At 45.3% G+C, this 13,456-nt stretch overlaps 1 protein-coding gene across 2 annotated transcripts in view; it reads right to left on the reverse strand.

Moving 5' to 3' along the window:
- Window positions 1-13,456, reverse strand: part of LOC128641904 (male-enhanced antigen 1) — a 55,375-nt gene that overhangs the window by 24,145 nt on the left and 17,774 nt on the right. For both annotated transcript variants that reach the window (XM_053694486.1, XM_053694485.1), the window contains exon 2: window positions 11,382-11,590. In XM_053694486.1, the coding sequence (XP_053550461.1) occupies window positions 11,382-11,590 (209 nt within the window). The remainder of the gene's footprint in view (window positions 1-11,381; window positions 11,591-13,456) is intronic.

Raw genomic sequence — 13,456 nt, forward strand, 5'->3', positions numbered from 1 at the left:
TGGGGTTCTAAATATACCTGTGCACATTACAAATTTAACCTTTCGATCCCTTTTAAAATGATATTTGTCACGAATACCCAATGATTGAGATTCTAAGGGGTTAATTTTCTTTAGCTTGTGAGCTAAAAACAGTTGTTTTTGTTTTTTTTAAGAAGACCTGTGTGCTGTGTTCGGTAAGCATATGATTTCCATTTGATGTGCCAAAACCCCTAATAAATAGTTTCTAAGTCCCACTTGACTAAATGTTATCATATAGGCATTGGTGCATTCAGCCAGTAAAAGTGTTGGCTCTAGAGACACAGAGCAGTGCTTCTTCCCAGAAACCCATAAGGTCAATAAAGGGACATGGGTACCATGTAGATATGTGTTTAAAACCTGTTATGACAGATGAAGGGATATATGGCAACCATGTCATATTTGGTATCAAGCTGATTCTCACAATGTAAATAAGAGATTGCCTTTCTGTCTATATGAAAATGGATGCATCTAGCAGAAATTCTAATGTGTTCTCTGATTTCAGCCAAAGGTACTTAAAGTTTATTGACTGTCATAAAAAATAGGGGGTCTCCCGGCCAGCCCCTGCAAAGGGGATGAGGTCAGGCAACCTGATCTATTGAAAAAATGTATAAGGGTCATTCTTACAAGGGAAGCTGTAACTAACGAAGTAAGTACCCATTGCTTCATGCCATCTCCCTGGCACAGATAATAAGACTAGTAAAGTATAAAATCTGCTTTTTCTGCTTTTTTTATTTTAAAACTTTTTGCTTGTGTGTAATTTTATTTGTAACAACTTTTTATTAATAATGCATTGTGCAGAATAAATAATTCATTTATTAAGCTTTGGCCTTTGTCTAATATTTGAACCACGTTACGGAAAGAGACTGGAGTATTAGTATTGCGATTTTATGTTATTTTTTGCTAAATTGTAATCTGGGTTTTCCTTAAGATTTCCCATATCATAATCTTAAATGGTGGCAGCTATAGTTTTAGTTTATTGTGGGTGGCATTAAAGGGGAGTTTAGGGAATTCATTTTACGTCTAGTACAGACTAGAGAGTGTTGTTAACCCTTGCACCCACTGAACTAAGCTTGCCTGGCGTGGCTAGATTGTGACAGTAGAAGGGGTCTGATAATCCTTTATGTGCCAAACAAGGGGCTGGCGCAGGGTTGGATAACCTTGGTCGTCACAATATGATTTAACTCAACCCACTTAGGACATATGCAATAGACACACTGTATACACAGACATGCAGTGCAGACACACACATGGTATAGACAGACATGCAGTGCAGACACACACACTCTATACAGACAGACATGCAACACACACACTCTATACAGACAGACATGCAGCACACACACACTATACAGGCAGACATGCAGCACACACACACTATACAGGCAGACATGCAGCACACACACACACTATACAGGCAGACATGCAGCACACACACACACTATACAGACAGACATGCAACACACACACACTATACAGACAGACATGCAACACACACACACTATACAGACAGACATGCAGCACACACACACTATACAGACAGACATGCAGCACACACACATACACACTATACAGACAGACATGCAGCACACACACACTATACAGACATGCAACACACACACACTATACAGACAGACATGCAACACACACACTATACAGACAGACATGCAGCACACACACACTATACAGACAGACATGCAGCACACACACATACACACTATACAGACAGACATGCAGCACACACACACACTATACAGACAGACATGCAGCAAACACTATACAGACATGCAGCACACACACACACACTATACAGACATGCAACACACAGAAACATACACACACTATACAGACATGCAACACACACACACACACACTATACAGACAAACATGCAGCACACACACACACACACAAACTATACAGACAGACATGCAACACACACACACACACACACTATACAGACATGCAACACACAGACACACACACTATACAGACAGACATGCAACACACAGACACACACACTATACAGACAGACATGCAGCACACATACACCAGACAGACATGCAGCACACACACACACTATACAGACATGCAACACACACTATACAGACAGACATGCAGCACACACACTGTACAGACAGACATGCAGCACACACACTGTACAGACAGACATGCAGCACACACACTGTACAGACAGACATGCAGCACACACACTGTACAGACAGACATGCAGCACACACACTGTACAGACAGACATGCAGCACACACACTGTACAGACAGACATGCAGCACACACACACACTATACAGACAGACATGCAGCACACACACACTATACAGACAGACATGCAGCACACACACACTATACAGACAGACATGCAGCACACACTATACAGACATGCAGCACACACACACTATACAGACATGCAACACACAGACACATACACACACTATACAGACATGCAACACACACACACACACTATACAGACAAACATGCAGCACACACACACACAAACTATACAGACAGACATGCAACACACACACACTATACAGACAGACATGCAACACACAGACACACACACTATACAGACAGACATGCAGCACACACACACTATACAGACAGACATGCAGCACACATACACCAGCCAGACATGCAGCACACACACACACTATACAGACATGCAACACACACTATACAGACAGACATGCAGCACACACACTGTACAGACAGACATGCAGCACACACACTGTACAGACAGACATGCAGCACACACACACACTATACAGACATGCAGCACACACACACACTATACAGACAGACATGCAGCACACACACACACTATACAGACAGACATGCAGCGCACACACACACACACTATACAGACATGCAACACACAGACACATACACACACACTATACAAACACATGCAGCACACACACACACTATACAGACATGCAACACACACACACTATACAGACAGACATAATCTTAAGTGGTGGCAGCTATAGTTTTAGTTTATTGTGGGTGGCATTAAAGGGGAGTTTAGGGAATTTATTTTACGTCTAGTACAGACATGCAACACACACACTATACAGACAAACATGCAGCACACAAACACACACACAAACTATACAGACAGACATGCAACACACACACTATACAGACAGACATGCAACACACAGACACACACACAAACTATACAGACAGACATGCAACACACACACTATACAGACAGACATGCAACACACAGACACACACACACAAACTATACAGACAGACATGCAACACACAGACACACACACTATACAGACAGACATGCAGCACACACACACACACTATACAGACAGACATGCAGCACACACACACACACACTATACAGACAGACATGCAGCACACACACACCAGACAGACATGCAGCACACACACACTATACAGACAGACATGCAACACACACACTATACAGACAGACATGCAGCACACACACTATACAGACAGACATGCAGCACACACACACTATACAGACAGACATGCAGCACACACACACTATACAGACATGCAGCACACACACACACACACTATACAGACAGACATGCAGCACACACACACACACACACTATACAGACAGACATGCAGCACACACACTATACAGACAGACATGCAGCACACACACTATACAGACAGACATGCAGCACACACACACATACACACACACTATACAAACACATGCAGCACACACACACTATACAGACAGACATGAAACACACACACTATACAGACAGACATGCAGCACACTCACACACACACTATACAGACATGCAGCACACACACACACACACTATACAGACAGACATGCAGCACACACACACTATACAGACAGACATGCAGCACACACACACTATACAGACAGACATGCAGCCCACACACACACACTATACAGACATGCAACACACAGACATACACTATACAAACAGACATGCAACACACACACACTATACAGACAGACATGCTGCACACACACACACACACTATACAGACATGCAGCACACACACACACACTATACAGACATGCAACACACAGACATACACTATACAAACAGACATGCAACACACACACTATACAGACAGACATGCTGCACACACACTATACAGACATGCAACACACAGACACATACACACACACTATACAAACACATGCAGCACACACACACACACACACTATACAGACAGACATGAAACACACACACACTATACAGACAGACATGCAGCCCACACACACTATACAGACAGACATGCAGCCCACACACACACACTCTACAGACATGCAACACACAGACATACACTATACAAACAGACATGCAACACACACACACTATACAGACAGACATGCTGCACACACACTATACAGACAGACATGCTGCACACACACTATACAGACAGACATGCTGCACACACACTATACAGACAGACATGCTGCACACACACTATACAGACAGACATGCAGCACACACACACTATACAGACATGCAACACACAGACACACACACACTATACAGACATGCAGCCCACACACACACACTATACAGACATGCAACACACAGACATACACTATACAAACAGACATGCAACACACACACACACTATACAGACAGACATGCAGCACACACACTATACAGACAGACATGCAGCACACACACTATACAGACAGACATGCAGCACACACACTATACAGACAGACATGCAGCACACACACACACTATACAGACATGCAGCACACACACACACACACTATACAGACATGCAACACACACACACTATACAGACATGCAACACACAGACATACACTATACAAACAGACATGCAACACACACACACACACTATACAGACAGACATGCAGCACACACACTATACAGACAGACATGCAGCACACTCACACTATACAGACATGCAACACACAGACACACACACACTATACAGACATGCAGCACACACACACACTATATAGACAGACATGCAGCCCACACACACACACACTATACAGACAGACATGCTGCACACACACTATACAGACAGACATGCAGCACACACACTATACAGACAGACATGCAGCACACACACTATACAGACATGCAACACACAGACACACACTATACAAACAGACATGCAGCACACACACACACACACTATACAGACAGACATGCAACACACACTATAGAGACAGACATGCAACACACACTATACAGACAGACATGCAGCACAGACACACACTATACAGACATGCAGCGCACACAAACGCACACTATACAGACATGCAACACACAGACACACACTATACAAACAGACACGCAACACACACACTATACAGACACGCAACACACACACTATACAGACAGACATGCAACACACACACACACACTGTACAGACAGACATGCAGCACACACACTGTACAGACAGACATGCAGCACACACACACACTATACAGACAGACATGCAGCACACACACACACACACACACACTATACAGACAGACATGCAGCACACACACAAACACTATACAGACAGACATGCAGCACATACACTGTACAGACAGACATGCAGCACACACACACACTATACAGACAGACATGCAGCACACACACACACACTATACAGACAGACATGCAGCACACACACACACACACACACTCTATACAGACATGCAGCACACACACTCTATACAGACATGCAGCACACACACACACTCTATACAGACATGCAGCACACACACACACTCTATACAGACATGCAGCACACACACACACTCTATACAGACATGCAGCACACACACACACTCTATACAGACATGCAGCACACACACACACACACTCTATACAGACATGCAGCACACACACACACACTCTATACAGACATGCAGCACACACACACACTCTATACAGACATGCAGCACACACACTCTATACAGACATGCAGCACACACACACTATACAGACATGCAGCACACACACACACTCTATACAGACATGCAGCACACACACACACTCTATACAGACATGCAGCACACACACACACACTCTATACAGACATGCAGCACACACACACTCTATACAGACATGCAGCACACACACACACTCTATACAGACATGCAGCACACACACACACTCTATACAGACATGCAGCACACACACACACTCTATACAGACATGCAGCACACACACACACTCTATACAGACATGCAGCACACACACACACTCTATACAGACATGCAGCACACACACACACACTCTATACAGACATGCAGCACACACACACACACTCTATACAGACATGCAGCACACACACACACACTCTATACAGACATGCAGCACACACACACTCTATACAGACATGCAGCACACACACACTCTATACAGGCATGCAGCACACACACACACACTCTATACAGGCATGCAGCACACACACACACACACTCTATACAGGCATGCAGCACACACACACACACTCTATACAGGCATGCAGCACACACACACACACACACTCTATACAGACATGCAGCACACACACTCTATACAGGCATGCAGCACACACACACACACTATACAGACATGCAGCACACACACACACACACTATACAGACATGCAGCACACACACACACTATACAGACATGCAGCACACACACACTATACAGACATGCAGCACACACACACTATACAGGCAGGCATGCAGCACACACACACACACTATACAGACAGACATGCAACACACACACACACTATACAGACAGACATGCAGCACACACACACTATACAGACAGACATGCAGCACACACACTATACAGACAGACATGCAGCACACACACACACACTATACAGACATGCAGCACACACACACACACACTATACAAACACATGCAGCACACACACACACACTATACAGACAGACATGAAACACACACACTATACAGACAGACATGCAGCACACTCACACTATACAGACATGCAGCACACACACACACACACACTATATAGACAGACATGCAGCACACACACACTATACAGACAGACATGCAGCACACACACACTATACAGACAGACATGCAGCCCACACACACACACACTATACAGACATGCAACACACAGACATACACTATACAAACAGACATGCAACACACACACACACACTATACAGACAGACATGCTGCACACACACACACACACACACACACTATACAGACAGACATGCTGCACACACACACACACACTATACAGACAGACATGCAGCACACACACACACACACACTATACAGACAGACATGCAGCACACACACACACACTATACAGACATGCAGCACACACACACACACACACTATACAGACAGACATGCAGCACACACACACACACTATACAGACATGCAGCACACACACACACACACTATACAGACATGCAACACACAGACATACACTATACAAACAGACATGCAACACACACACTATACAGACAGACATGCTGCACACACACTATACAGACATGCAACACACAGACACATACACACACACTATACAAACACATGCAGCACACACACACACACACACTATACAGACAGACATGAAACACACACACACTATACAGACAGACATGCAGCCCACACACACTATACAGACAGACATGCAGCCCACACACACACACTATACAGACATGCAACACACAGACATACACTATACAGACAGACATGCTGCACACACACATACACTATACAGACAGACATGCTGCACACACACTATACAGACAGACATGCTGCACACACACTATACAGACAGACATGCTGCACACACACTATACAGACAGACATGCAGCACACACACTATACAGACAGACATGCAGCACACACACTATACAGACAGACATGCAGCACACACACTATACAGACAGACATGCAGCACACACACACTATACAGACATGCAGCACACACACACTATACAGACATGCAACACACAGACACACACACACTATACAGACATGCAGCACACACACACACTATATAGACAGACATGCAGCCCACACACACACACTATACAGACATGCAACACACAGACATACACTATACAAACAGACATGCAACACACACACACACTATACAGACAGACATGCAGCACACACACTATACAGACAGACATGCAGCACACACACTATACAGACAGACATGCAGCACACACACACTATACAGACAGACATGCAGCACACACACACACACACTATACAGACATGCAACACACACACACTATACAGACATGCAACACACAGACATACACTATACAAACAGACATGCAACACACACACACACACACTATACAGACAGACATGCTGCACACACACTATACAGACAGACATGCAGCACACTCACACTATACAGACAGACATGCAGCACACTCACACTATACAGACATGCAACACACAGACACACACACACTATACAGACATGCAGCACACACACACACTATATAGACAGACATGCAGCCCACACACACACACACACACTATACAGACAGACATGCTGCACACACACTATACAGACAGACATGCAGCACACACACTATACAGACATGCAACACACAGACACATACACACACACTATACAAACACATGCAGCACACACACACACACACACTATACAGACAGACATGAAACACACACACTATACAGACAGACATGCAGCACACACACACTATACAGACAGACATGAAACACACACACACACTATACAGACAGACATGCAGCCCACACACACTATACAGACAGACATGCAGCCCACACACACTATACAGACAGACATGCAGCCCACACACACACACACACTATACAGACATGCAACACACAGACATACACTATACAAACAGACATGCAACACACACACACACACACACTATACAGACAGACATGCTGCACACACACTATACAGACAGACATGCAGCACACACACTATACAGACAGACATGCAGCACACACACACTATACAGACATGCAGCCCACACACACACTATACAGACATGCAGCCCACACACACACTATACAGACATGCAACACACAGACACATACACACACTATACATACAGACATGCAACACACAGACACTATACAGACATGCAGCACACACACACACTATACAGACATGCAGCACACACACAATACAGACAGACATGCAACACAGAAACACACTATACATACAGCCATGCAGCACACAAACACACACTATACAGACAGACACACTATACATACAGCCATGCAGCACACAAACACACACAGACATGCAGCACACACACACACACTATACAGACAGACATGCAACACACACTATACAGACAGACATGCAACACACACTATACAGACAGACATGCAACACACTATACAGACAGACATGCAGCACACTATACAGACAGACATGCAGCACAGACACACACTATACATACAGCCATGCAGCACACAAACACACACTATACAGACATGCAGCGCACACAAACGCACACTATACAGACATGCAACACACAGACACACACTATACAAACAGACACGCAACACACACTATACAGACACGCAACACACACACTATACAGACAGACATGCAACACACACACTATACAGACAGACATGCAGCACACACACACTGTACAGACAGACATGCAGCACACACACACACACTGTACAGACAGACATGCAGCACACACACACACACACTATACAGACAGACATGCAGCACATACACTGTACAGACAGACATGCAGCACACACACTATACAGACAGACATGCAGCACACACACACTATACAGACAGACATGCAGCACACACACACACACTATACAGACAGACATGCAGCACACACACACTATACAGACAGACATGCAGCACACACACACACACTCTATACAGACATGCAGCACACACACACACACTCTATACAGACATGCAGCACACACACACACTCTATACAGACAGACATGCAGCACACACACACACACACACTATACAGACAGACATGCAGCACATACACTGTACAGACAGACATGCAGCACACACACTATACAGACAGACATGCAGCACACACACACTATACAGACAGACATGCAGCACACACACACACACACTATACAGACAGACATGCAGCACACACACACTATACAGACAGACATGCAGCACACACACACTATACAGACAGACATGCAGCACACACACACACACACACTCTATACAGACATGCAGCACACACACACACTCTATACAGACATGCAGCACACACACACACTCTATACAGACATGCAGCACACACACACACTCTATACAGACATGCAGCACACACACACACACTCTATACAGACATGCAGCACACACACACACTCTATACAGACATGCAGCACACACACACACACACTCTATACAGACATGCAGCACACACACACACACACTCTATACAGACATGCAGCACACACACTCTATACAGACATGCAGCACACACACTCTATACAGACATGCAGCACACACACTCTATACAGACATGCAGCACACACACACACACTCTATACAGACATGCAGCACACACACACACTCTATACAGACATGCAGCACACACACACACTCTATACAGACATGCAGCACACACACACACTATACAGACATGCAGCACACACACACACTCTATACAGACATGCAGCACACACACACACTCTATACAGACATGCAGCACACACACACACTCTATACAGACATGCAGCACACACACACACTCTATACAGACATGCAGCACACACACACACTCTATACAGACATGCAGCACACACACACACTCTATACAGACATGCAGCACACACACACACTCTATACAGACATGCAGCACACACACACACTCTATACAGACATGCAGCACACACACACACACTCTATACAGACATGCAGCACACACACTCTATACAGACATGCAGCACACACACTCTATACAGACATGCAGCACACACACACACACACACACTCTATACAGGCATGCAGCACACACACACACACTCTATACAGGCATGCAGCACACACACACACACACTCTATACAGGCATGCAGCACACACACACACACACACACACACTCTATACAGACATGCAGCACACACACTCTATACAGGCATGCAGCACACACACACACACACACACACTATACAGACATGCAGCACACACGCACACACACACTATACAGACATGCAGCACACACACACTATACAGGCAGGCATGCAGCACACACACACACACTATACAGACAGACATGCAACACACACACACTATACAGACAGACATGCAGCACATACACACACAGGACACAGAATGATGGTCTCACCTGCAGCCGCTCCTGGATATCCCCCTGTGCCCCTTCCTCTGGGTCCTGGTTTAGTGGTTGGTACTGGTACCCGCTCTGTATCTCTCCATCTTCCCCCTCCTCTTCCTCCCCATCACTCCATCCCCCTGTTGGCTCCTGTGCATCACCAAGTTCTTCACTCTGGTTAGGGAAGACTCGCTCAGGGCCCATTGTTAGCTCCACAGCACAACCTGAGCAGAAAGGGAGCAGATTAGCAGGTTGGAGAATGATAAAGCTGCAGGAAACCACTGTCATCTTAAGATTAGGCTGTAGTACCCATGGGTGCCCACATATCACCAAACCAGAAGGGCCTAAAGTGTAGTCTGGTGCAGCTTGATCCTTTTCTGACTGAATATATATATATACACACACATCTTAAATTATGCTTACCTGATCATTTTCTTTTCTTCAGATGGAAAGAGTCCACAGCTGCATTCATTACTTTTGGGAAATAAGAAACTGGCCACCAGGAGGAGGCAAAGACAACCCAGCCAAAGGCTTAAATACTCCTCTAACTCCCCTCATCCCCCAGTCATTCTGCCGAGGAACAAGGAACAGTAGAAGAAACATCAGGGTGAAAGGTGCCAGAAGAATAAGGGTGGGGAGCTGTAAACTCTTTCCATCAGAAGAAAAGAAAATTATCAGGTGAGCATAATTTAAGTTTTTCTTCTTAAATGGAAAGAATCCACAGCTGCATTCATTACTTTTGGAAAACAATACCCAAGCTATAGAGGACACTGAATGCCAAGACGGGAGGGTACAATAGGTGGCCCATTCTGAGGGCACCAAGTCTGAAACCACTACCCAGCTAAAAACCCTGCTTCGTCCGAAGCCGAGAAAACTTTGAAAGAAAAAGCCCCAAGGACACTGACCCGCAGATAGTCTAGACACATAGGTCTCCAAAAGGAGGAAGTAGATAACCTCAATAAGGCCCACTACACCGCTAAGAATGAGAGGTTACAACCAGAACCCGAAGGTTAATTGGAACCCTGGACCTTCTCCTTGCAAGCCCAGGGAGCAAGCCAATATGCCAAACTAGATCCTAAGGATGACAACGCATCCAGAACCTACTCCCAACCGGGCCAGCCCAAGCGATGGCAGGTCAGTAAAAGGGGAACAAAAGAACGCCATCACCTAAGAAAGGGAATGGGTCCAGTAAGGCAGAACACCTGCCCACAAGACACAAAGCCACAGGCTAAAGGAGAGATCAATTTCCAATGCAGATAAACTTGGAAGGAATCCCCCTAAAAAAGTAGCTTGCTAACACACATCCAATGTGCAATAGCTGCAGCAGTAATACCGCAAACCCATTCACCTGCAGAGCAGTGAATCCATAAGGTTACTACAGCAAGCTGACCAAGGGAAACCAACAATAAGGCGTAAGTCAAGCCCAATGAGCATCGGCACGAAAAACACCTGGCCAACCGTGACCAGGTCAATTAGTTAGAGTAAAGGACATAGCCCAAGTTCCCAGGAACTGGGGAACCACGAACCAGCCCTAGAGCCTAAAAGTCCGGTAACAACCCGTAACGGGAACAAGCCATCCTGCACGGAGGAATAATCATGATCTGTGTTACCCGCATGTGTAGTAATAGGGAGCGGTAGGGAACTCGACTCTTGGTGGACAGGGCCCCCAGAGGCGGATGGCTCAGCGGTCCCTTGATTCCCCGAGCAACAAGGCACTCTAATACGACATACAGAACATAACTGACTGACATGTGTCAACGAGGCCAATACGGATACTTCACAGGATGAAGAATCTGAAATTTGAACAGTCTCAGCATCAGAATTCTCCATAACTGGATAGAGAACATGCAAATATGGACTATAAGAAACAAAACAGCACCCGAGACCCACAATGGCTGGGGCACTCACCACCTCCTATGAACCAGACCCCTGCAGACTAAAATTTCTCCGTCGCCACACGGTCAGGAATGCGGAAATGAAGACCAGAAAGTAATCACAAGGTGAACCGTACAGTCCAAAAAAAGCACGCCCAACCATAAAGTCGCGTCACTTCCAAAGGCCTTTATGTTCCAAGCCATGAGCCCAGTTAA

This window comes from Bombina bombina, chromosome 11, assembly GCF_027579735.1.
Source record: "Bombina bombina isolate aBomBom1 chromosome 11, aBomBom1.pri, whole genome shotgun sequence".
In the NCBI taxonomy this organism is placed as follows: domain Eukaryota; kingdom Metazoa; phylum Chordata; class Amphibia; order Anura; family Bombinatoridae; genus Bombina; species Bombina bombina.